Source organism: Oreochromis niloticus, unplaced genomic scaffold (genome assembly GCF_001858045.2).
Source record: "Oreochromis niloticus isolate F11D_XX unplaced genomic scaffold, O_niloticus_UMD_NMBU tig00001540_pilon, whole genome shotgun sequence".
Classification (NCBI taxonomy): domain Eukaryota; kingdom Metazoa; phylum Chordata; class Actinopteri; order Cichliformes; family Cichlidae; genus Oreochromis; species Oreochromis niloticus.
This window is the reverse complement of record NW_020327405.1, coordinates 23,423-50,685: the sequence shown is the minus strand read 5'-3', so window position 1 is coordinate 50,685 and position 27,263 is coordinate 23,423. Positions and strand designations below refer to the sequence as shown.

The window sequence follows — 27,263 nt, the reverse complement described above, 5'->3', positions numbered from 1 at the left end:
TCCCATGTGAAACAGTGAAGCAGTAACAGTGAGCAGTGGTTCAGCACCTGTGTGAGGTGCTTCACAGCCGTGTCAGAGTGAGCAACAAACAGGCCCACAACATTTTGAGCAAATATGAGAGTGGGAGTGGGCTCACATATGGGTTTATTTAATGTGACCTTTGTGTGACATATTAAAAATAGTAGCTTTTAAGTCTTAAGTCACATAGATATCATGACACATTTGATTTAATTAACCTTGTAGCCTGTACACTGGTGTAAAATCAGTCTCTTTAGGACATGGCTGTCTGAGTTAATGAACCACTGGTGAAAGTATAACTTTGATTTATGTGTTATTAATTAATACATTTAATGATTTTAAAGGAATTTTTATTTGTTTGTATAATTTAACAGGCTGATTTTCTATACATTTTGATATGATTTAAATTTCAGAAAGTGTTCAGTTATTGTGTTAAAGAGTTCGGTCAGCTCTTCAAACCTGTTTTAATTTAACTGGCAAGTAAGTGTGCCTAATATTAATGTTGGTATTTGACCTCTGCAAACATTAGAACTTTTTTCGTAGTTACTTTTCATAGAACCAAACACCCCACCTAGTTCAGTCAAAACTGGAGTACCAAGCTTTAGACACAGTATAGACCAGTTAGACCACAGCTAAAAAGACTGTGTGAAGATCGATCTATGTATGTAACTTTTGTAAATAGCTGAAGCTTTTTATGGTCTTTCTTTTTCCATTTCTCAATGCTTCTGCTGAGAAACAACAAATGACTAGCTGATGATGACCAACCAGAGAGCTGGCACCTTTTTCAGTGCAGACTGAGACTTGACCACAGCGCAAGTTCTCAAAATATAAACAGTGTCATTGCCCACACCAGAACAGAGAAGTGTCATCAGCTTCAAACTAAACTACAGGAAGTAGCTGCTGTGGTGTTAGAACTCTTTTTATGTCCTTCATATTAACAACACTTTCACCATGATAAACTGTGTGCACTGAAGCCAGAGAGCAGTATAACTGAATTTAATTGAATTCATATTTGTTTATATAGCGGCCACTTACAAAAACATGAATACACTGATGCAGACCTCTGGATGAGTCTATGTTATTTGTTAAGGTCCAAAGAAAATTGCGGATGTTTCATATTTGTACTCCCTCCAAGAGGAAGCGCAAATGTTGGGATCCCATTAAAGTGGACAGCGGACTCTGATGATGCTTGCTTGAAGAAAAAGGGGAGGAGCAACGGTTATTGTGATGATGACACAACTTCCTTCACCCATTCACACAAACACTTTTTTCTCTAGGATGTTTCTATTTGTGTGCTTCTATCTAACATTCATGCACATTCATACTCCAGTGCAGGGGTCCCCAATCTCAGTCCACGAGGGCCGGTGTCCCTGCAGGTTTTAGATCTCACCCTGGGTCAACACACCTGAATCACATGATTAGCTCATTACCAGGCCTCTGGAGAACTTCAAGACATGTTGAGAAGGTAATTTATCCATTTAAATCAGCTGTGATGGATCAAGGACACATCTAAAACCTGCAGGGACACCGGCCCTCGTGGACTGAGATTGGGGACCCCTGCTCCAGTGGATGCATCGGAGAGCAACTCAGGGTTATTATCTTGCCCAAGGATATTTGGCATCCAGACTGGGGATCCAGTCCTTCCAATCAACCTTCTGATTAGTGGGCATCCTGCTCTACCATATTATTGAATCTATATTTGAGGACAGGGGTTTTATCAAGGAAAATGGTTTCACAGTTTTGAATATGCAAGTTGTTTATGCACACTTTGTTGTTCAGGCAAACTCAGTGATGAGGATCAACGGTCAAAAGACGTAAATCCCTGCCTGTACATATTATAGATTGAGTCTAATGTATATCAAAGTTTGTATGACTAAACTTCAGGTCTGCATTTCACACAGATGACCATCAAATCCTGATCAGAGGCTATGTGATTGGTGGTCATTTTAGCTACAGGTTTAGAATTTTTACTGTCTCTACTTGGGGCTTTGTGTCTAACGTAACTATCAGCATATAACCTTAAATCAAGGTCAAGATCAAGTTTATTTATATAGCACATTTCCAAAAGCTCATGCTGCACAAAGTGCTTTGCAAACTAAAATGCAACTAAAAAAGTAAAATGTACAACAATGTTGCAATTAAATATAAAAAAGAAGACAATAGAACAATAAGACAATAGAAAGAACTAAAACAACAATGTGTGGGTTACCTTGTGCTGAAAGCCAGTCCATAAAAATGTGTCTTTAGTAAAGATTTTAAATGTTCCAACGAATGTGCAGATCTAATATTTAGAGGCAGACTATTACAGAGTGTGGGACCTGCCACACAGAAGGCTCTGTTGCTGTGAGTTTTAAGTTTAGACCGTGGAATAGATAACATTAGTTTGGAACTGGACCGCATGGTTCTCTCTGGAGCGTAAATAAATAAGAACTTGAATTGGGAAGAGGGGGCTCAGCCTTTTAGATCAAAATCAAAGTGGGCCTGCAACTGTATATAGATCAATTTATCCAGAACTCTTGAAAGAAAATGGGAGCATTCCATCTACATTTTTACACTTCTGATCATCCCTTACATGCTCCACAGTGTCCTCAAATAACTTTATTTTTAATAGGCCATAAAATGTCTGTGCACAGAATCAAAAGATCAAACTTTTCTGAAGTATGAGAAAAAGCATTTCATTAAAAAAACAACAACATGTGTACAACCATTAAAGAATCTTGTTACAAAAACACCCAGAATTACCTCGAGTTCGTTTGATTGATATTTGGATGTCACCATACGTGATGTCATCTTCTACAGGTTCATCTTGATCTGGTGAAATGATCAACACCAACATGTTTTACTTAAATTGTCTAAAGTTGTAGTTAGGATTTTAATTTTAAAAACACGATATACAAAGAAATATTTGTAGATTTGTACCATGTTGAGTTACTTCCATGGGGATCAAACTTCAATGCAAAACCATCAAATGATTATGAATGTAAACACTTTAACATGTAGATTAACATAAACTTCAAATCTAAAATCAAAAAGTCTGAGTCTCACCTTCAGGTTTCCTGTTAACACATCGTCTCACCAGCAGAACCAGTAACACCAGTAGAACCACAACACAGACTGATCCAACACATGACAACACAGAGAGAACAGGAGGAGAGAGTGATGGAGGAAGAGTGATGGAGGTGGAACCAGGAGGAGGTGTGGATGTAGGTGGAGGTGTGGATGTAGGTGGAGCTGTGGATGTAGGTGGAGGTGTGGTGGTGTGTTTGTCTAAAATAAAGCAAACACAGTCATTAAGTTGTCGTCACATTGTGAATGTTGAAAGCTGCAGAAACACAGACAGGTGAGTGTGTCACCTGTGACAGTGATCCAGCTGGATGGAGACTCTCCATGACCGCTGATGTCACACTTGTAGAGGCCTTCATCAGACCTGGAAACATGCTGGATGGTCATGTGACCTGTAGACTCATTCCCAATAAAGACACCATCTTTGAAAAAAGCAGCTGGGAGGTTGGAGGGAGTGGTCTTTGTTTTACAGAGCAGAGTGACGTCATCTCCCTCCATCACAGGGAGGACAGGACTCTGCAGGATCACTGATCCATCTCAACACAGAGACAAACTACAGCATTTCATCCATTTACACACAGCTTCATCAACACTAACTCCACACACTCAGCTTACCAGTGACTGTCAGGTTAACCATGTTACTGATGGGACCCTCTCTGGACTCACACCAGTAAACTCCACTGTCTCGTTCAACGATGTAACTGATGTCACATGATAAATTAGCGGATGTTCCCCATCCATCTCCACACTGAGTGGTGTTTCCTTTGCTTGTGTTTCTCCTCAGAGTCCATCCAGCAGAGCTGTCGTCCTCCTCACAGCTCAGAGACACAAAGTCTCCTTTAAAGAACTGAGAGCTGCTGGGACTCACAGTCAGACGAGCTGTGAGGGTTAAAATGAAAAATATTTGATTTGTTATATGAATCATAAGATCACGGCACAGAAAAGCAAATGAATCTTCACATCTTAACACCATAGAATCACATGACAAACAGTAGGGGTGGGTAAATGGGATGAGAATGAGCCAGCGTAGACAGCAGCATCCGGTCCTGCAGCATACCTGCACTTGTCCAGTCAACCCACCGTCGAGAGAGGGTAAGTGTTGGAGGCATTTGGAGGGGGGAGGGCGGGTGAGTGTATATCTGTGTGTGTGTGTATCCTGTGTTCAGTTCAGTTTCTAGCCCTCCTAGTTTTGTTCTGTTTTTGACTTATGCCTGCAATAAAAAGTGGACCTTGAGTTTAAGATCTACCTCCATGAGTCTGCATGTTGGGTCCTTTTCCTGCCTGCACACAGACATGTTAGTCGTGAGCTTCTCCAAGATCTTTTCCATTTTATGTTTAATAAGCACAGTACTCACGCCCTTCCCATCATTTCGATCATAGCAGCTAGCCTTGTGGGGTTTTGAACAGCCATAAGAGCTTTCTTTAATATTCAGTAAGCCAGGGCCGAGCTAGCTCCAATCAGCAAGAACCCTGTTATCACGGTTCAGAATAGGTATACATCTCCTATGTCCTAAATTGACAGTCCCACTAGGCACACAACGTGCCAGTGCTGCCACCAGTCCATCGTGTATCGGGCAGAAAACATCCCTACAGGACAATTGTGCTCTCCCGAACTCAGGCTCCTTGTCCATAAAAGGGTGTCAATTGCGTTCAGAGACCAGTTGATATAATCCATATTTTTAAGGTTTAGAGAACAAGAGAAAGACTCTCTGAGGGTTAGAGTAGACAAGACAAGACAAGGACATGAGTAGCCCAAACAGGGAAGATAAGCGCTGATGAGCGGGAGGGAGAAAAGATACGACTGAATCTGTCAAGAGCCAAGAATTTCATGTGTGACAGAAGAAGGTTACTGACCTTGGTTTGTTGTGCAGCTCAGCAGTGAGATCAGAACTAAAGAGAAATGACACTCAGGTTGATTTGAGGTGAACATAATGTAGCCAATCTATCATATATTTATGCTGATGTAGACGGGGGCCCTAGGTTCTTTTCTCTTAGTACAGTATGTATTTAAACTCAAGATTGTGTAACTTAAATTACCTCCAGAAAATCAAAATTCCCTAGGATCAATAATGAGACCGATATATGAACTACTTATAGCTTCTGGGCCAGAGTGGCCCAGGCACAACCCATATATTCTGCAGCTGTTCCTGACATCTTCTATTCTGCTTCAGAGTTCTGGTTACTTGACTTTATAGAAATACTATACACCATGAACACAATAAATATACAGTATTTAAACTTAAATCTGTCCGTTAACTGATATTACAATATAAATATTATTAAAAGTATTGTATAGTGTAGAAGCAAATTTAAATGTAACTTGATGCACAAAATGGTGTTTACAAGGTTTATAGAGCAGGTTATGTACCCCTTTAGTGGTTACATGCTTTGATATTTACATGTTAACACATCTGAATGTTTACATCTGCATGTTCAAAGCAGTAATAAGTATGTGTTATATCTACCTAGTTGTTTTCCCTGCATTGATCCGAGTATAGCTTTTGAGAGGCCAGTCAAGTATTCATGAGGGTGGTACACAGGAAGTGTTGTGTTGTTGTTGCTGTGTGCTGAGAGTAATGAGGCTTATAAAAAAGTTATCCGTCTCCATCTTGCTGTTTCTAATCATTCAGAGAGATTCCAAACCACATAGTGAACCCTCACGTTACAGTATTACAGGTAATATACAAAATTAAAGTCCACTTCTCTCTTGTCAACCAACTGAAATGTTCCCGTTTATTTTAAGCTGAGAAAACAATATAACAGAAAAGGAGCTGGAGATCATTATGACCCAAAACATTATGGTTGCTTTGCTCCATCTGGAGTGAACAAAATAAAACAGGGTTGTACTTTGGAGTCCAGTAGAGGGGACTCCAGTAAGCTGGTCTCAACTCCCAAGCAGAGCAGAAACTCTCAGGAACAACTGCAGAATATATCGGTAGTGCCCGGGCCATTCAGGCCAAGAAAATGTCCTGAGAGAGCAACTATCTTGAAGCTAGTTTAGGTACTAGCTGTTCAAAGTCTGCTCGCCCTGCCAAATAGCCACTCACTTTATCAACAAGCAGCAAACTTCAGTGCAGCAGCGTTCAGGTCGACATTTGCTGCTTTGCAGTGTCTAATGGTTCAGCTACAAGATTCTCTTTTGCGTAAGCTGATTGTCTCCCTTTGACTGCTCTGAGACAAAAACTTCTAAACTTGTGTCTAGTTCACTGGGACAAAACTGCAAGTAACATGTTTATTTTAAGCATCTTTATTTTTTTAACAAAATAAATAATAAAATAAAATAAATACACTCTTATATGCTTGATATTTTAACCATGAACTTAAAATGTCATCACACAACAAAGCATGTTATTAACTCTCTTTAATTTCGTAGGATTAACGTATTATGAACTGAATATTTGCAGCAGTTTCCCATTTTCTGTGGGGTTTTTTTTTGATTGTTTTTTTTGGCTACAATAAAGAACAACTTCACACAAACAGCTGACAGACCCACAAACTCATCTGTGTCTTATATATTTATGAGCTCATTTTTTATTTAATGCCAGTAACATGTTTCAATAAGGTTTGGACAACAAAAGATTGAAAAAAGTAAATTCCATAAAGTCATGTGTCCACTGTGCAGCTGTGTTGATATAATGAGTGAATGATTTGATGTTTTCACTGCCTGCTGTGTTTCCTCGACTCCTGAGCAAAGATAAAGAGTCAGTTCAGACCTGCAGTTGGTCCTCGTGGTGTTTTGAACTTGAATTCAGCCTGATTTGTTTTTCATGTCTTCTCCTCCATCATCAGTTATCAGGAGAGCAGACAGTCAAAGTACAAGAATTCAAACAAACACAGAGATTCTACTTACAGAGCAGACACAGCACAGATGTTTCCTTCATCGTCCTTCTCACTCATTTCAGCTTTTTTTCATTTCTCTCACTGACACCAAGTAAAGCCCGCCCTCTTCCTCTGAGCACCAGCTTTTCTATTGGTTCAAATACAGAGGTGGTCAGTGTGTGTGTGTGTGTGTGTGTGTGTGTGTGTGTGTGTGTGTGTGTATGGAAGTCCCCCTCAGTGAGGGAGGCAGATATGAGCTGAAACACAGGAATCAAACCAGGGACGCTGCTGTTATGGAGCTGAACTGGAACCATTCAGACACTGAGGCCCTCTGAACACATTTTAATTACAGCTGTGCAGAGACACACTGATGACTGACTGGAACACTATGATTCACATTTTACATTAACACCATCCTCACACATGTTTATATATGGCCACTAGAGGGAGATGTTGGACTTTAAATGCAAACTAACAAGTCATGTCAGATGGTCACCACCACCTTAACCTATTTCTGCTGGAGGTTACTTCCTGTTAAAAGGAATGTCCTCCTTCTCACTTTCGCCAAAGTCCTTGCTCGTAGGAGCTCATATGAATATTGGGGTTTTCTCTGTTTTCTATCTGTATTATTGTAGAGTTTTTACCTTACAGTATTAAGTGTCTCAGGGCAAATGTTGCAATTTGACACAATATTTATAAAATTGAATTAAACATCTGATTTAACAAACAATGACTTACATGTACTTCTAATTTTCAGTATATCCAATAACATTGAGCATTACTGAGCCTTTATATCTGTTCTTCCCTTCCTTTCTTTCTTACATATTTTTCAATTTCGTGTGATGTTTGCTCTCATTATTTTTTATGTCTGTATGTATTACGGGACACCTCTCATCGCTGGATGATTGTAGGAGACATATGTTAATTTGTGAGAGCCACATTTCAGTTCCACTTCGCCATCCGGACCAAGGGTCTTCAGCATACCAATGAGAACCCGGATCTGCAGTGCGAATCTTTCAAAAGCCTCCACATCCACACGAAGAATGTCCAGTGCATCCATAAAACCGGCAATCTTCCTGAGGGCTAACTGGTGGGCTGACCAAACTTCTCTGATAGGGCTGCCATGGTGTCAGTATAGGGGGATGGAGAATTGAGGTATGGATCAGCTATGAGGCAGGCTTCATCTAGTTTCAAATGATCCATCAGTATCTGAAACTCGAAAAGCTCTGTCCCATCTGGTGGCAGCAGATTATCAAGTGCGATCTTTAACCGGGCAAACTCGCTTGGGTCCTTCTTAATGAGATCACGAATACTTGGAGTTGGACCCCTGTATGTTTTCTCTTGTGCCATTACATATGGTGGCTGGTAGGCTGGGGATGGATGAGGTTTATATTGCAATGCTGGTGTGATAGGTCTTGGTACCTCTGCAACAGGCTGCTGGCTTCAGATGTTGGTGTGGGCTTGACTCTGGGAACTGGGATAAGCCCTAGCAGCAAACTGCTCCTGCAAAGAAGGCTTCAGATGTGGCTGAATGATAGGTGGATGTTGAAACTGAAAGGAAGGCGCACTGTTGGGGAATGGCGGGGTTGGCCAACTAGCTGTCAGTGTCCGCTCCTTTAACAGCTGTAGTTCACCCATCATCCTATCCAATGTATCAATCATTGTAGTATCCTTTGGTGGAGTACTCTGAGCTGTTGGTGGGCAAAAGTATGGCCTTTGGTATTCTTGTTGAACACGGATGTCCTGCCTATTGTCATACTGCGGCCATGGACTCATTTGTGCATCTATTTTAAGTGTATGGGAACTAACTGTGGGAACACTGATGGGCTGCATACGTTGGGAGGAAGACAGAGGGGGTACCTGCATTGGGGGTGGTCTTTGGTCCCATTGCTGTGACAGGTAACCACCTCTGTCTGGTTCACATGGTTGGCCATAAGGCTGAGGTCTGCCATTCATACCAAGTTCACCTTATAGTCTGCAAGTTAGGGAGGAGGTTGTACTTGGCGCCTTGGGCGAGTTGATTCTGAGACATCTTCACTGGAGAAGAAACTAGGCTGCATCTTTAGGACCCAAGGAAAGCACCTCCGGCTCGAAGGACCAATGTTAATTTGGGTTTAACACAGGACTGTATATGCGTTGGCTGAATAGCAGTGGTGTTCACCTTGGGGTGTTGGTCAGAACACACAGGACGTACAGATAAAGGTTATACCGTCTTTACTGTGATTCCTTAGCTTAACAGCACAGTATAGCAACACAGTAATGCAACCACAGGCTTACAGAGTGGTGAGGGGTGTGTGGGTGTGGTCTATGAACAGAACATATACAGAGTACTGAATGTAATAAACATCTAAGTCATGAATTATGATTCATCAGCTCTCTTCGAATCTAACCAGAACTACAAATGGGAATTCCTATATGAACATCTACACGCACAAGTTTCATACATTACTCCCAAACCCTTACAGCACATGACATTGATTGCCAATACACCCAACAACAATATATCACAAAACACCAAATGGTTTTAGCTTACAGCTAACAAGTATGTAGCATAACAACTAGCATCAGTAGCATGAACTAGCTACATAGCGAACAGGTCAATACACATTGCATTTCTACATCGACTAAATGTCTAAATGGCATAAAAGACTAAAGCTGTCCTTTCCAGGCATGGCTCCATGTCTACTCACAGTTCTTTGGTGACGCACACGACTCACACGGTGTGTAGACATCCCCTGCTGAGTCAGTCTGCCAGGTGGCTCTTGCTGTATATTAGCTCAAACTCTGATCCCTGGAACATGTGCCCCAGTAGTGCAACTGTGCTCTCTCGCCACAAGGGGGCTCCCCCACACAGCTGACAGCCTTTCCAACAACACCTTAGTGATCTACTCTAGCGCTCGTGAACGTTTTCTTAGTGTTAACCTGTGACTTTGTGTAACCAATCTTTCCTGTATGGTTTGATATGATTCCTGATTTGTTTTTCATGTCTTCTCCTCCATCATCAGTTATCAGGAGAGCAGACAGTCAAAGTACAAGAATTCAAACAAACACAGAGATTCTACTTACAGAGCAGACACAGCACAGATGTTTCCTTCATCGTCCTTCTCACTCATTTGAGCTTTTTTTCAATTCTGTCACTAACACCAAGTAAAGCCCACCCTCTTCCTCTGAGCACCAGCTTTCTATTGGTTCAAATAGAGTGAGTGGTTAGTGTGTGTGTGTGTGTGTGTGTGTGGACGTCCCCCTCAGTGAGCGAGGCAGATATGAGCTGAAACACAGGAATCAAACCAGGGACGCTGCTGTTATGGAGCTGAACTGGAACCATTCAGACACTGAGGCCCTCTGAACACATTTTAATTACAGCTGTGCAGAAACACACTGATGACTGACTGGAACACTATGATTCACATTTTACATTAACACCATCCTCACACATGGCTTATATATGGGCACTAGAGGGTGATGTTGGACTTTAAATGCAAACTAACAAGTCATGTTAGATGGTCACTGTGTTGATATTTAGATGTTAATATAATGATAAGGTTTACCAGCAGGGGACACTGTATTTAAGAAAGCTCATGAATGCCTCCAGGGGAGCACATAAAAGAAGACTGGTCTGTGGTGTGACATAAGAATGGTGTTAATTAGTGATGGTAAATTTGATTCTTTTTACTGAATCGAGTTTTAATGAGTCACTCACCAAAGTGAATCGGGTTTTTTGAGTCATTTGAGTCACTGAGTCAGTTGACCAGAGACTGCAAGAAATGTACATTTTCACTCAAACTTAATTTGTTTCTCTTTTAATGTAAATCCTACTGCTAAGATGAGTGATTCTTAAAGAAAACAACTATTTTATATAGCAAAAAAGAGCAAAAGAATTTCTAAAGGGAACATTTCTTTTGTTTATTTTTATTTTATTAGTATTTTCCTTACATGTGTCAAATATATATTTTCTCATCTAAATGTCCACTGGCGCTGTGAGCCAGGGGGCGGTAGTGCGCCTTAACATTGGTTGCCAACCAAGAAGAAGAAGAAGTAGCTGTGAGCCAGGAGGGAGGGGGTGAGTGAGTGAGTGAGTGATTCGTTCGCTCTATGATTCAGCACAGGAGGGAGGGGGTTAGCGAGTCATGAGTGATTCGCTCGCTCTATGATTCAGCACAGGAGGGAGGGGGTGAGCGAGTCATGAGTGATTCGCTCGCTCTATGATTCAGCACAGGAGGGAGGGGGTGAGCGAGTCATGAGTGATTCGCTCGCTCTATGATTCAGCACAGGAGGGAGGGGGTGAGCGAGTCATGAGTGATTCGCTCGCTCTATGATTCAGCACAGGAGGGAGGGGGTTAGTGAGTCCTGAGTGATTTGCTTACGCTACGATTCAGCACAGGAGGGAGGGGGTTAGTGAGTCATGAGTGATTTGCTTCCCCTACGATTCAGCGCAGGAAGGGAGGGGGTGAGTAGCTCAAATGTGCTGTTAGCATGTTAGCAGAGCGATGCTACTGTGAACCGAGGAGCTATTGTCTTGATGTGAGCTTCTACTCAGGGTTTTTTCTTCCAGTTCAGAGCAGAAATGTTTTTGTTAAGATACTGGATGTTGTGTTTTTCTTCACAATTTGAATTATAAGCTAGATATATTTCTACTAATGAAATTAGTTTGCTAACAGCAACAGGGATGAGTCAGTGAGTCAGTTGCGCTTGTGAATCATGATTCACGAGTCAGTAAAGTGATTCTCGAGTATTGAACGATTCGTTCATGATTCGCGCATCACTAGTGTTAATAAAATATTTGGGGCAGTAGCTCGCATAAGTGGATGTTGTGTTATTTTGAACAAGCGCTATGAAGACAACACATGGTACCAGGAGTAAAAGTGAAAGAGTGGAAGCGATAGCAGTTCAAAGTTCTGTTTGAGATGGAAAGTTTGAAGCCACTGGAAGGAATGAAACTGGTGGGGAATGTGGACAGCAACTGGCGGTGTTTTAAGCAGCAGTTTGAGCTGTATATGGCTGCCATGGGACTGGACTCCAAACCCGATGCCAGGAAAATTGCATTGCTGCTCACGGTACCTGGTCCTCAAGCCATTGAAGTCTTCAACACATTTGAGTTTGAGGAACTTGGTGACATATCCACATTTTACATTAACACCATCCTCACACATGGTTTATATACGGCCACTAGAGGGAGATGTTGGACTTTAAACACTAACATGGATACAAGAAGATCATCAGTGATGCTGTCATAGTTTGATTAAAAGACATTAAGATAATAACTTTTTTATTAAGTATAAACATACTGTATTGAATGAAAAAGTTGTGTTTGATGTCACTGTTGATAAAGATTCCCTTCATTTAAATATGTGTTTTGGATGGTAATTAAATAGGTTGTGGAGACTGTGAGTGTAAAAAAATGTCTTGGTTGAGTAATGAAATTTATAACAGAATAATTGCATCATGATTGATGAAACACACAGTTCACCTAAAAATGTTGGAAGTGACAAAAATGTCTTTGACTTTCTGTCACATGTAATAGAGATGGTCATGTTTAGACATGTGCCTCATGTACTCTTTGCTAATCATATTACATATTTAAAAGTTACTTGCAGCTCTCTTTATGTTATTTTGGCAACTCACAATCTATTTTAGGCCAGTGCTGGTCTGGTTGAAGAAGATGGTGTGAGTATAAAACATAAGCTTGAATATCTGTGTGAGTGCTGTCCATGGTGCTGATCAACAGCTGGAATATCACAAGCTGAATGGACTCAGTCCCAGACTCTCTTTAGTAATACAGTGGATTTCTTTACAAGCTCCTGGTGCAACAATAGCCCAACACAATTATGATGAACCCCATTTCCTGCTCCACTTTGCCATTAAGTAACTGCTGCTCCTTCCCTGTCAGTATTTTCAGCCCAATGATTCCCTTCATTACAATTACATTACAATAACTAAAGTTCGGACTTCTCTACTGACACAGAGAGAATGTGTACAGACAGATGAAGCTACTTCTTGGTTGATGGTAGATGAGATGGTGAATTGAGAAGATCGCTTTTATGCTCAGTTTTGTTCTCTCCACAGAAAAGTGGTGAAAGGGTCCACTTTCAGTTACGCGTTGTTTTCAATAAACTGCATGCTCAAAAAAGGTTTTGTCTCACTGCCATTTCTTCTTGGTGGATGTTGAAGCTCTAATTTGAACCTTGTTAAGATCCAACCATGCAAAATAGGATTTTCTGTGATTTTCAAGTGATTCTAAAATTTTTATCGGGACTGTATTAAATGATGAAATAATTAATTACCAAATTAATGTGTAATTAAATCTAAGACAAATTTACAATTGAAATACATGAAATACTTTATTTCAATGTGCATGACTCTCCTGGTTCTCCTCAGCTGAGCAAGTTCAGGAAAATGTGTCTATTTTACTCAGTGTAGAGCAATTTATTATTTGCAAAACTAAAAATGAGTTCATAGGGAAAACGTTTACTATATAAAAAACAGTTAGTCTTTGAGTTGCGAATAAGACTCATGACCTAAAACTATAGTGGAGCTCCTATAATCTACACATACCTATAGACATGCTTTATAATTAGGAGAAAGCCCCTTACCACCTTCCTTACTTTGTTAGACGCCCCTGCTGCCACATCAGGAACGATTATTTTGGTAAGAGGCAGTTAAACACTGAATATTTCAACAGTCAACTGAAATATGTGACACTGTAAAAAGTGTTGCCACGTGAAAAGCAGCTGCTTTGCTTAGTGTTTTGCCAGACTGCAAATATTCTGATATCAAGTAAATGCTTTGGAGAGCTGGAATGTGTATGTGGTGACGTCTACAGTACAGACGAGGGTCGATACACAAAAAAGTTCAGACATTTTTCCTCATGCATGTTTGAGGTATATATGCTTTTTCATTAAAACATATTTACTTAACACTTCTAAGTGTGCTATATACTGAACTTATGGACTAGAACTATGCTATCACACTAGTATCAATCAAATATCAATAACAGCATCAATCATTTCTGCTGTAACACTCACTGAGGTGTAACAGGGTCTCATCCTGGTTCAAGAGATGAGCTTATCCAGTCTGAGTCACATGTTCATCAGATTGTAGTTCATCTCTAAACACGTCAGCTCTCTGGGTTTATGTTAAAGCTCTGAGTGTTACACTGTGAATGTTTCCCAGGTGGAGTAACAATAAATGAACACTCAGTAAGGTTAACAAAATAAAATTATTTTATATTAATTATTATCAAAGACTTTTCAAGATGTTCTGTTTTTATTTGACCAGTTTAAATAATTAATTTTAAAAAAGCCATTTCAGCAGCTGCCTGCTGGTTTCAGTGTGACTTACTGTAAAACATCAAAGTAAAATCTCTCTGTCTGAGATGAAGCTTTGCTGCATTATTTAAAGCCGTTGAATCGTTTCTGCTGCTGTGGTTTAATGCTTGTTTTCTTTTCTGCAATGAAAAGATATGTGTGTCGGTTAGCCACGACCAAGTCAGATTTTCCATCTGACATCTCGGTGAAACCCACAGAACCACACGAGGAAAATAAGTGAGAGCAAAGGTTTATTATTCACGCAGAGAAATGAAATAGTTGCTGAGGGAACAAGAACAAGGTGCTTGAATCATACTTTAAATATAAAAAGTGAACCTACTGTGTCCATGAAACACATTAACATATTTATATTGTTTGTCACTGCAGGAAAATACATTTAAAACTTACTTAGATAAAATCCTCATATGGTTTTTGAATTTTTCAATCATTTTAATCTAAATCCATTGAAAATTAATATATGGATGTCCTCTTGTCTCAGGTGCTGGGGACCAGTTAGAGACCAGCAGCTGGACAGCAGTGGTTGGACTGGTGGACTACTTCAGTAAAGAGTAGATGGCGTCTGGCTCTGGTTTAAAGTCTGAACACAAACACACACAGTTCAAACAACAGGAAACATGATTATAAACTTCATGGTTCTTGGTGACTTGGTGAAAGATTTAATCACATTTCTAAATGTCTGTGATAAACTGGTGTAGCCGACCTCTCACCATGAACACTTAGATAAGCTCCAGCTCGCATGTGAAACAGTGAAGAAGTAACAGTGAGCAGTGCAGCATCTGTGTGAAGTGAGGTGCACAGTGAGCAAAAAACAGGCTCACAACATTTTGAGCCACTGTGAGGGTGAAAGTGGGCTCACATGTGAGTTTATTTAGTGTGACGTTTGCGTCATATATTTAAAATACTAGATTTAAGTCTTAAGTCACATAGATATTTGATTTAATTAACATTGTAGCCTGTACACTGGTCTGAAATCAGTCCCTTTAGGACATGGCTGTCGGAGTTAATGAACAACTGGTGAAAATATAACTTTGATTTATGTAATATTGATTAGAAAGGCTTTTTATTTTTGTGTGTATATTATTAAACATTATGTTTTTTTTCTATATTTTAATATGAGTGAAATTTCAGGAAATGTTTAGTTCCTGAGTTGTCTGGGTCAATCTTTAAAAGTGTGCCTAATACTTAGGTTAATATTTGATCTCTGCAAACATTAGAACTTTTTTGGCATCTACTTTACATCAAACCCAACACCCCACCTAGTTTGATCAAAACTGGGGTACAAAGCTTTAGACACAGTACAGAGCAGCTAGACCGCAGCTAAAAAGACTGTGTGAGGATTAACACATGTATGTAACTTTTGTAAATAGCTGAAGCTTTTCATGGTCTTTGCATTTCTCAACACTTCTGCTGAGAAACAACAGCTGCTGTAACTAGTTGAAGGTGCACAACCACAGAGCTGGCACCTTTTTCAGTGCAAACTGACACAAGGAACCACAGGGCGAGTTCTCACGATATGAACTCTGTGCTTGGCCAAACCAGAACAGAGAAGTGTCATCAGCTTCAGACTACAGGAAGGAGCTGCTGTGGTTTTACATGCAAAACTTTTTAAGTAGTTAAAAAGATTCATCGTAGTACAGTTGTCTCTTTATATGCTTCATATTAACATTCACTCTTCTAAGAGATGGTGTGCACCATTAAGATAGCAGTGTAATTGAATTCAATTCTGTTTACTTTTATTTATATAGCGCCAAATCACAACAAGTTGCCTCATTGAGCTTTATATTCTAAAATAAGGACCCTACAATAATACATAGAAAAAACAAAGAAATCAAATGACTCAATTTGACAAACACTTGGTGACAGTGGGAAGGACAAACTCTCTTTTGTCAGGAAGAAACCTCCAGCAGAGCCAGGCTCAGGGAGGGCGGCGATCTGCTGAGTGGACTGTGTGAGATGTAGTCTCACCACAGACTGTCTCAGTCTAAAGAAACATCATGGAAAACAACATCTGTTGTACCAGGTGTGCATGTGTGTTTTCAGTAGCTCGCTGACTGGTTTGTGACAAAGGTGGAGTCAAAATGATTGAACTGTTTCAAAGATGAGTCAGAGCCCTGAACTGTGTTTGTGTGTTTATGCTCAGAGACTAATTAATTGTCACGATAGTCAGTGTTAAGAATAAGATACGTTGTTATGTCTAAATATTTGTGGAATTTCTTTTACATTAAAATATCTTATTAAAGTAACCTGTGCATGAAGGAAAGTCCTTAACCTACTACTATATTATTTTATCAAAATATGAGGACAGGGATTCTGGGTTTAAAAAAAAAGAAAAGACAATAGTAGAAAAAATAAAGGTCAAGGTGTTGAGACTTGCACAAACAATTAACCAGTAAACAGTCTAGGAGCTTTGGGCAGGTTTAACAGTTTTGAATATGCAGGTTGTTACTGTACGCTTTGTTGTTCAGGAAAACTCAGTGATGATGATCCGTATTTATTGAATATTATTAGTTTATGTTGCAAAGACAAAAATCTCTGATTGTATATTATAGATTCAGTCTAACGTATATCAATGTTAGCATTACTAAACCTCAGGTCTGCATGTTACACAACTGACCACCAAATCCTGACTAAAAAGTGATTTAGGTAATTTTAGCGACAGCTTTTTACAGTATCTACTTGGGGCTTTGTATCTAATGTCCCCATAAGCTTACAATCTTCAGTCACCCATTCTCCTTTAATACCATGTTACACATCTCTCTAAATCCTGTTTGATTTTTGTTTGCACTGTTATGTCAAACTGAGAAATATCAGAAAACTGAAGTCTGAAGTCTGCTTGTTCATGTACCAACATCTGTAATTCTATAATTTCTCCAACCAGTAAATCTCTCCTAAATCACCCGCAGGTTATTTAAAATGCTGTCACGCAAACAAACTCATATCACCGCAGACAGGAGACAAAGAAGAGCAGCTGTACCTCTCATCTGTGATCTGGTTTTCTTGTCTTTGATTATGATTCGACCATAACTGATTTCTTCTTTTCTCACTGCTGAGTAGATTACTGCTGCATCAATCTCTGCACAATAAAACACACAAAATGTTGGTGTGACATAAATATGAAGCAGTAAAGTCATTTAAACTTTGAGTAAAACTACATATGTTAAACTAAGTTAAGCTAATTATAAAAAAGATATTATGAATAAAACTATAGTAAGTTTACTTAATGTGAGTATGAATTATTTATTTCTAACGCCTGATTGAGAAACACCTGCAGGTGACTTTAAAAACAATCATAAACAGGAAACTGAACGACTGCAGAGGTGTTAGCTCCTGTTAACCACAGACAACACACACAGAGGACAGCATGTAAAGAGCAATGCTCAATAAGCACAGAGTGAAATTTTACAGACTTAAAATGACTAAGTTATTAAATGTGGAGAAAGGAATCAAAGCAAAAGAAAAAAAAAAGTTGTTGTTAAAGCCGTAACATACAAAGATGACATCTGGCAAAATTACTACATGGTTAAACTATCAATTTAAGTATCAAGTATCAATTTAATAGAATGTTTATTTTTCGATTACAATTCACAGTTGTACACTTCTAATCGTCCCTCACCTGCTTCATAATATCCTCGTGGAAATTTTTTCATGAGACATAAAATCTCTATGAATAGTATTTTATAAAAGTATTTTATAAAATTGGAGTTGGACAAACACAAATAAATCTTGCAACCAACAAAAGACCTCAAATTACCGTTGTTTTGTTTTTTTGGATGTTGATGACTTGATATTTTGACATCACTGTACAAGATGTCATCTGTGATGTCATCTTCCACAACTTCATCTCGATCTAGTGAAATTATTAAAATTAAGAAAATATTTACGATCACAACATTTTACAGTGAAGAGTCCAAATAAAACAAAAAATAAACGGTTTTACATTGTAATGTGAAATTAAAATAAAAAAATCATCAAATCATAATAAACATAAATAGTATGACACATGGATTTACATAACCACATATAATTGAAAAGTCTGAGTCTCACCTTCAGGTTTCCTGTGAACACATCGTCTCACCAGCAGAACCAGTAACACCAGTAGAACCAGAACACAGACTGATCCAACACATGACAACACAAAGGGTACAGAAGGAGATGTGGATGTAGTTGGAGGTGTGGATGTAGGTGGAGGTGTGGTGGTGTGTTTGTCTAAAATAAAGCAAACACAGTCATTAAGTTGTCGTCACATTGTGAATGTTGAAAGCTGCAGAAACACAGACAGGTGAGTGTGTCACCTGTGACAGTGATCCAGCTGGATGGAGACTCTCCATGACCGCTGATGTCACACTTGTAGAGGCCTTCATCAGACCTGGAAACATGCTGGATGGTCATGTGACCTGTAGACTCATTCCCAATAAAGACACCAGCTTTGAAAAAAGCAGCCGTGAGGTTGGAGGGAGTGGTCTTTGTTTTACAGAGCAGAGTGACGTCATCTCCCTCCATCACAGGGAGGACAGGACTCTGCAGGATCACTGATCCACCTCAACACAGAGACAAACTACAGCATTTCATCCATTTACACACAGCTTCATCAACACTAACTCCACACACTCAGCTTACCAGTGACTGTCAGGTTAACCATGTTACTGATGGGACCCTCTCTGGACTCACACCAGTAAACTCCACTGTCATGAGGTGCTGCTAAACTGATGTTACAGGAAGAACCAGCACCTTCTCCCCAATCAACTCCACACTGAGTCCTCTGTCGTTTGCTTGTGTTTCTCCTCAGAGTCCATCCAGCAGAGCTGTCGTCCTCCTCACAGCTCAGAGACACAAAGACTTCCTTAAAAAACTGAGAGCTGCTGGGACTCACAGTCAGACGAGCTGTGAGGGTTAAAATGAAAAACTGTTGGTCTGTTTCCTGTTGTCAAAAACGTTACAATTGTGAAAATAATCCATCATTTCATCAGTTTTACATCTGATATTAATTCTGCAACATGAGCCCAATCAGGTCATATCAGTGAGCATTTCTCAGATTTAAGCTGTGACAGAAGAAGGTTACTGACCTTGGTTTGTTGTGCAGCTCAGCAGTGAGATCAGAACTAAAGAGAAATGACACTCAGGTTGATTTGAGGTGAACATAAAGAAAAACTCCACAAAAACAGCTGACAAACACACACATTCCTCTCTCCCTGACAAAAGACTAAACAAAAAGTGCCTGAAGCTAAAAGACATCTGGTAGAATCAATCCATCCATTTTCTTAACTAATTTTTAAAAATTTGGAAATCTATCTCAGCTGTTTTAACATGACTACAGGTAATTACAGAGCAACATAGACAGACTAACATTCACACCAGTTCAGAATCACCAGTTAATCACCTGAGAAACATTTTTTTCAATGTTTCTTAGAATCACCAGTTAACTAAACATGTCCTTGGACTGTGGGGGAAAACATACAGAGACACTAACTACTGCTGGTCTGTGACACTTGTATTATTAGATATAATGTATACTCTGTTCATTACCAAATATCAAAACATCTAAAAGTAACTTTGTTACTGACATAAAAGTATTGAGACTTTTTTGTCTTTTTGATTCTCCTCTACCCCGGTTTTTATGTAAAATCAACACTCAGTAATTATTATGCACCGTGACTAAGCTTTGTGTATACACACAGTAACCACTACTTTTAAATAACCTCATAAAGTCATGTGTCCACTGTGCAGCTGTGTTGATATAATGAGTGAATGATTTGATCTTTTCACTGCCTGCTGTGTTTCCTCGACTCCTGAGCAAAGATAAAGAGTCAGTTCAGACCTGCAGTTGGTCCTCGTGGTGTTTTGAACTTGAATTCAGCCTGATTTGTTTTTCATGTCTTCTCCTCCATCATCAGTTATCAGGAGAGCAGACAGTCAAAGTACAAGAATTCAAACAAACACAGAGATTCTACTTACAGAGCAGACACAGCACAGATGTTTCCTTCATCGTCCTTCTCACTCATTTGAGCTTTTTTTCATTTCTCTCACTGACACCAAGTAAAGCCCGCCCTCTTCCTCTGAGCACCAGCTTTCTATTGGTTCAAATGCAGTGAGTGGGAGACTGACTTTTTCGATTTGCTTGGAGAAAAGGTTAGCTACTTGGCACTTACTGACACACTGCATGTCCTGATCTTTTTTTTTTTTTTTCAATGTTTCTCTTTTTTGCCTAGGAAACAGACCAGTGAAATCCTAAAATTGTGGAAATATATTCTCATTACTTGTTATGTAACTGAATATCTATCCACCCTGTCCCTGAAACTCAAATTTCCTCTGGTCTCATTGAGCTGTAGTTTGGTTCATCAACAAATTTACAGGGTGGGCCATTTATATGGATACACCGTAATAACATGGGAATGGTTGGTGATATTAAAGTCCTGTTTGTGGCACTTTAGTATATGTGAGGGGGAAACTCCTCAAGATGGGTGGTGACCATGGTGGCCATTTAGAAGTCGGCCATCTTGGATACAACTTTTGTTTTTTTTCAATAGGAAGAGGGCCATGTGACACATCAACCTTATTGGTAATGTCACAAGAAAAACAATGGTGTGCTTGGTTTCAACGTAACTTTATTCTTTCATGAGTTATTTACAAGTTTCTGACCACTTATAAAATGTGTTCAATGTGCTGCCCATTGTGTTGGAGTGTCAATGCAACCCCTCTTCTCCCACACTTCAAAAACTGATAGCAACACCGCAGGAGAAATTCCAGCACAGGCATCAGGTCCGAGCATTCCTAGATGAACAGTTTCCTGGAAAGTGGATTGATCGTCGTGGGCCAGTTGAATGGCCCCTGTTATGCCTTTTGGTCAAAAGTCAGTAGTTAGTGCATAATCTGATTAAGTTACGTAACTAAGGTGATAAATAAGTTCAAAGTTAAGAAATATAAGTAATTCATGCTAAAACAGTTAAGATGTGTGTGTTTGAAATTTGCTCAGAGTGAGACGTCTTAGTCGCAAGCTATCTTTGTATTGTATGTGCGGAAATGGGAGCGAGGGAGCGCTCTGATCTTTTGCCTATCTTTGACGTTTTTTCTCCGTGAACGCTGTGAAAAGTGCTTCGGCAGTATTAAAACAGTGAATAAGTTCATGTACACGCTATAAGTGCCCTACACGCTTGTACCTTGGGAAACGTTCGTCTTTGTGAGTATTAATGTGTTCAGAAATAACTTTTATATGTGTTTACATCGAGTGAACTGTGATGCTAATGTAACGCACGTGTTAAGCTAGGCTAATCTTTATGTTTCTCATTAGGATGTGTATTAGCTAGCAATTTATTTTCACCTTTTGTATGTTTCAGTTACAAATAAGAAATAGCAAGGAGAAGCCTTGAGAGAGGAAAGGCTTTAAAGGATCTTCATTAAAAGCAAGAAAAGCAAGCCTTGTGTGGAAGATCTCGTCTATTTTGTTCGCTGGCTGTCTAGCTTCACATGGTCACGTGTCGTGAGGGCAGCACAGTAAAAAGACGCCTACTCAGCGGGTTCAAGCATACAGAGCTACTTTAAGCAACATGAGTCTACGCTCAGGAAGAAATTATCTAAAAGACTACGCTGCTGAAGAGCTAGACGAAGCAGCCGGTGGTGAACAGCAACCAGACATCGCCACTCAATCAGCTACAATGCAGCAACAGTCTCAGCCATTCGACACCAAGTCGCAGAAATCCAGAACATCGACAAGGCGTTCTCAACGGACATCCTCATCAACAGCTTCTGCAGCTGCAAGGGCCTACGCCAAAGCTCAAGCAGCACGAGCTCAACTGGCCTTCGCTGAAAAGGAAGCTAATGCAATGAAACAGAGAGCTGAACTGGATGCTCATCTACATGTCCTCCAGTGCCAAAAAGCAATAGCCGCAGCTGAAGCAGAGGCTTCAGCCTATGAAGAAGCAGAGATTCAAAGCGGGGAGCTCTATGGAGAACTTTGTGAGGAAGTTGAGCCCATCAGTGCAGTGCACCGCACTAACGAATATGTTCAACAACAATGTGAGTTACTCTACCCAGACACTCAGCACGACCCAGCACAGCTTCCTAAAGGGAATGACAATGAAGTAGATGTACAAGACAATACACAAATAACTAATCCTTTTATAACCAACACTCAAACAAAATCACTATCAGTAAACAGAGAAAGGAAACAGGAGCAACCAGTGAACACATGTGTAGTCGATACGTACTGGTCCAACTCCCCAAAGCACACCCCCAACCTTAACAACTGCATACCTGAATCAAGTGAAACACAACAGTTTGCAAAATACTTAATTCGCAAAGAACTAGTTAGCACAGGTCTTTTGCAATTTGATGACAAACCTGAAAACTATTGGGCATGGAAAACCTCATTCATCAGCGCAACCAAAGATTTAAATCTGTCTCCAAGAGAGGAATTAGACTTGCTAACGAAATGGTTGGGTCCAACATCATCCGAACAGGCTAAGCGGATTCGTGCTGTGCACACCCTCAATCCTGCTGCAGGTGCGAAGATGGTCTGGCAGCGCCTTGAAGAGTGCTACGGCTCACCTGAGGCTATTGAGGATGCACTCTTAAAAAAGGTAGAGGACTTTCCTAAACTCACAAATAAAGACAATGTTAAGCTGCAAGAACTTAGTGACATCTTATTGGAGCTACAGTGTGCTAAACAAGATGGCGCACTCCCAGGACTTGCTTACCTCGACACAGCCAGAGGAGTCAGGGAAATAGTGGATAAACTTCCCTTCAACCTACAGGAAAGGTGGACAACTGTAGGAACAGAGTACAAGGAGACTCATAGTGTGTCATTTCCTCCTTTCTCAGTTTTCACACAATTTGTCCAACGGCAAGCGAAAATGAGGAATGACCCAAGCTTTGCTATGTCCAAGGCCAACACCCATGTCCCTTCTCCCACAGAAAAACTGAGGTCATATAGTCGCAAACCTACGGTGTCAGCACATAAAATGGACATTACGGCAGAGCCCGACCAGAATAATCTCAGTCCAAAGAACATGGAGGAACCGGATCGTCAGTGCCCGATCCACAAAAAACCACATCCACTCAAAAAGTGTAAGCTTTTTAGAGACAAACCCATTGAAGAAAGACAAGCCTATCTGAAAGAGCATCACATCTGCTACAGATGCTGTGGCTCTGTCCAACACATTGCAAAAAACTGTAAAGCAGTGGTTAAGTGTATCGAGTGTGACAGCCTTAAACACTTATCTGCAATGCATCCTGGTCCTACTCCTGCCCCTAAGAGTACTACACCAGGAAACAACGACAATGAAGAGCAAACTGAGAGCTCACCTTCAGTCGAGTCGAAGTGCACAGAGGTATGTGGCCAAAGTGATAGCCCACGTTCATGTTCTAAGATCAGTTTAGTCAAAGTGTATCCTGCAGGCCAAAAAGAGAGAGCTATAAAAATGTATGCAGTAATTGATGATCAGTCCAACAGGTCACTGGTTAAGTCAGAGTTTTTCAGCCTTTTCAAAATCAATGCCAGACCCACTCCATACACCTTAAAGACTTGCTCTGGCAGAGAACAAACCTCAGGTAGGAGAGCTGTGAACTTCTTCCTCGAGTCCTTAGATGGAGAAGTCAACATCCAGCTACCCCCTTTAATTGAATGTGACTCTGTTCCAGACAATAGATCTGAAATACCCTCTCCAGAGATTGCCCAGCATCACCCACATCTTCTTCCAGTCGCAGATAACATCCACCTGTTGACCACCACGCCCCAATCCTTTTACTCCTAGGACGAGACGTCATCAGGGTCCATAAGGTACGTGAGCAAATCAACGGACCCAACAATGCACCATACGCCCAAAAGCTAGACCTGGGTTGGGTTATTGTGGGGGAGGTGTGTTTAGGAAAAGCGCACAGTCAGTCAGAGGTCAATGTCTACAAAACACACACCTTAGATAATGGACGTGCATCCTATTTTGAGCCTTGCCCAAACACAATTCATGTTAAAGAGAATTATGGGGTCACTATGAATGCTACCTGTGTCACAGACGATTTGGGACACTCTGTGTTTGTTAGATCTGAGGGTGATAACAAACAAGCCATGTCTATCGACGACAAAGCATTCCTGAAAATAATGGACAATGAAGTTTATCAAAACCAAGAGAACAGCTGGGTTGCACCTTTACCCTTTCGCTCACCGAGAAGGAGGCTCCCTGACAACAGAGAACAAGCCCTAAAATGCCTCTGCTCTCTCCGAAAGACTTTGGAAAAGAAACCAGAAACGAAAGATCACTACATCCAACTCATGCAGAAAATATTGGATAACAATCGAGCTGACCATGCCACTCGGTTCATTCCAGCACCAGACCTGCAGAACAGTACCTGGTTCTCAGGTCCACCCTTTCTGTATTCTGACACACACACAGAACCACACACTGGTCCTTTCACGCTCATCGAACCTGAAAAAGACAGAGAGATACGTCCGGGAATAAAAGTAATGAAAACTACTGTATCAGAGCCACAGTTAGGTTCTGAGCGTTTCAAAAAGTACTCAAACTGGACCACACTTTGCAGAGTCATAGCCAGACTCATTCATGTAGTTACATCCGTTGCTCAAAAGACAAGTGGACAAAGGGGATGGAACAGTTTCAGTGAGACACCAAATGTCCAAGAACTCACCCGAGCCAAAGTAGTCATCATTCGAGCTGTCCAACAAGAAGCTTACAAAGGGACACTTGAAAACATTAAAGAAGGAAAGAAGGACAGTGGCATATTTGACGCACTCAAAAAGCTCAATCCTGTAGTGGACAAAGACAGTCTCTTACGAGTCGGTGGACGTCTTTCCACTGCCGATCTCACAGAAAATGAAAAGCACCCTCTGATTATCCCATCTACCAGCCACATCGCCATACTACTTGTAACTCACTATCATGAACAAGTAGCTCATCAAGGAAGACACATAACTGAAGGAGCTATCCGTGGTGCTGGGTACTGGATAATTGGAGGGAAGCGGCTCGTGTCATCTGTCATTCATAAGTGTGTCACATGTCGCAAGTTGCGAGGCAAAATGCAGATCCAGAAAATGGCAGACTTGCCTGCAGACCGAGTCACCCCTGAACCACCCTTTACCACTGTAGGCCTAGATGTGTTTGGGCCATGGACAATTGTGACGCGTCGTACAAGAGGTGGTCATTCCCAGAACAAACGTTGGGCTGTGTTATTCACATGCATGTCAACTAGGGCTGTGCATATCGAACTGATAGAGACTATGTCTGCTGACAGTTTTATCAATGCATTAAGAAGGCTCTTCTCTATTCGGGGCCCAGCCAAGTTTCTGCGCTCAGACAGAGGCACCAATTTTGTGGGCGCTTGTAAGGAATTAGGGCTAAACTCAGGAAACAAAGCAGTAGGGAAGTACCTGCAAGGGAAAGGGTGTGTTTGGACATTCAACCCCCCTCATGCGTCGCACATGGGAGGCTCGTGGGAGCGCCTTATAGGGGTCGCCAGGCGCATTCTGGATGCAATGTTGTCACGAACTGAACAAACACGTCTTACTCATGAAGTGTTGTGCACCTTCATGGCTGAGGTGATGGCAATTATTAATGCAAGGCCTCTTGTCCCCATATCCACTGACCCTGACAGTCCTGCAGTACTCACTCCAGCAATGCTGCTAACGCAGAAGATGAGTGCTGTGTCTGCTCCACTCGGGAACTTTTCATCAGGGCAGTTGTTTGGGAAACAATGGAAACATGTTCAACACCTTGCTGATACCTTTTGGAAAAGGTGGAAAGGAGAATATTTGTCCACCTTACAAAGTCGTGCAAAATGGACAGAGACTGGACCTAATGTCAAAGAAGGAGATGTGGTCCTGCTAAAGGACTCCCAAGCCAGCAGGAATGAATGGCCCATGGGACTAGTAGTAAAACATTCCCCAGCAGCGACAAGAAGGTCCGTAAAGTGGAAGTGCGGACTGTAAAGGATGGGACTGTTAAAATGTTTCTCAGACCAGTTTCAGAGATTGTTGTTTTGCTTTCAGAGACTGAATGAATATTCTTCGATGCTAAATGAGGTCTGAATATGTTGTATTGATGTTTATAGTGATATGTGTTATATCAAGCGGGGAGTGTTATGCCTTTTGGTCAAAAGTCAGTAGTTAGTGCATAATCTGATTAAGTTACGTAACTAAGGTGATAAATAAGTTCAAAGTTAAGAAATATAAGTAATTCATGCTAAAACAGTTAAGATGTGTGTGTTTGAAATTTGCTCAGAGTGAGACGTCTTAGTCGCAAGCTATCTTTGTATTGTATGTGCGGAAATGGGAGCGAGGGAGCGCTCTGATCTTTTGCCTATCTTTGACGTTTTTTCTCCGTGAACGCTGTGAAAAGTGCTTCGGCAGTATTAAAACAGTGAATAAGTTCATGTACACGCTATAAGTGCCCTACACGCTTGTACCTTGGGAAACGTTCGTCTTTGTGAGTATTAATGTGTTCAGAAATAACTTTTATATGTGTTTACATCGAGTGAACTGTGATGCTAATGTAACGCACGTGTTAAGCTAGGCTAATCTTTATGTTTCTCATTAGGATGTGTATTAGCTAGCAATTTATTTTCACCTTTTGTATGTTTCAGTTACAAATAAGAAATAGCAAGGAGAAGCCTTGAGAGAGGAAAGGCTTTAAAGGATCTTCATTAAAAGCAAGAAAAGCAAGCCTTGTGTGGAAGATCTCGTCTATTTTGTTCGCTGGCTGTCTAGCTTCACATGGTCACGTGTCGTGAGGGCAGCACAGCCCCCAAGGTCTCCCGATCTGACCCCTTAGACTTTTATTTTTGGGGTCATCTGAAGACAATTGTCTATGGTGTGAAGATACGAGATGTGCAGCACCTGAAACTACGGATACTGGATACCTGTGCTGGCATTTCACCAGTAGGTGACTACTGGTGGTGGTCGCCTACTGGTAACCACCACCAGTAGGTGACAGGTGAAATGTCTTGCCCAAGGACACAACGACTGAGATTGTTGGAGTCTGGGCTCGAATTGGCAACCTTGCGAATACAAGACACAAAATAACCATTACGTTTCAA

The 27,263-nt window shown here is 40.7% G+C and overlaps 3 protein-coding genes across 4 annotated transcripts in view; 2 read left to right on the top strand and 1 right to left on the bottom strand.

The window, feature by feature from the left end:
- The window catches only part of LOC112844777 (uncharacterized), a 31,583-nt gene extending 12,534 nt beyond the window's left edge, over window positions 1-19,049 (bottom strand). Inside the window, exons 1-5 of the mRNA XM_025904420.1 lie at window positions 18,843-19,049; window positions 18,518-18,763; window positions 18,270-18,431; window positions 17,977-18,072; window positions 17,200-17,298 (exon numbers count right to left, since the gene is read on the bottom strand). Of these exons, the coding sequence (XP_025760205.1) occupies window positions 17,200-17,298; window positions 17,977-18,072; window positions 18,270-18,431; window positions 18,518-18,763; window positions 18,843-18,864 (625 nt within the window). The 5' untranslated portion in view covers window positions 18,865-19,049. The remainder of the gene's footprint in view (window positions 1-17,199; window positions 17,299-17,976; window positions 18,073-18,269; window positions 18,432-18,517; window positions 18,764-18,842) is intronic.
- A 2,008-nt stretch (window positions 19,050-21,057) lies between these two features.
- LOC109197075 (uncharacterized) lies at window positions 21,058-23,942 on the top strand. The gene is made up of 3 exons (XM_025904421.1): window positions 21,058-21,399; window positions 21,557-23,548; window positions 23,859-23,942. The coding sequence occupies exons 2-3, from the start codon at window positions 21,767-21,769 to the stop codon at window positions 23,940-23,942; spliced, it is 1,866 nt and encodes a 621-aa protein (XP_025760206.1). The 5' UTR covers window positions 21,058-21,399; window positions 21,557-21,766.
- LOC112844778 (uncharacterized) lies at window positions 23,938-26,958 on the top strand. 2 transcript variants are annotated; one of them, XM_025904423.1, is made up of 2 exons: window positions 23,938-26,653; window positions 26,935-26,958. In XM_025904423.1, the coding sequence occupies exon 1, from the start codon at window positions 24,208-24,210 to the stop codon at window positions 26,155-26,157; it is 1,950 nt and encodes a 649-aa protein (XP_025760208.1). In that variant the 5' UTR covers window positions 23,938-24,207; the 3' UTR covers window positions 26,158-26,653; window positions 26,935-26,958. The 2 variants fall into 2 exon arrangements, with proteins under 2 accessions (XP_025760208.1, XP_025760207.1); XM_025904422.1 differs by having other exon boundaries at window positions 26,811-26,945.
- Window positions 26,959-27,263: the final 305 nt, after the last annotated feature.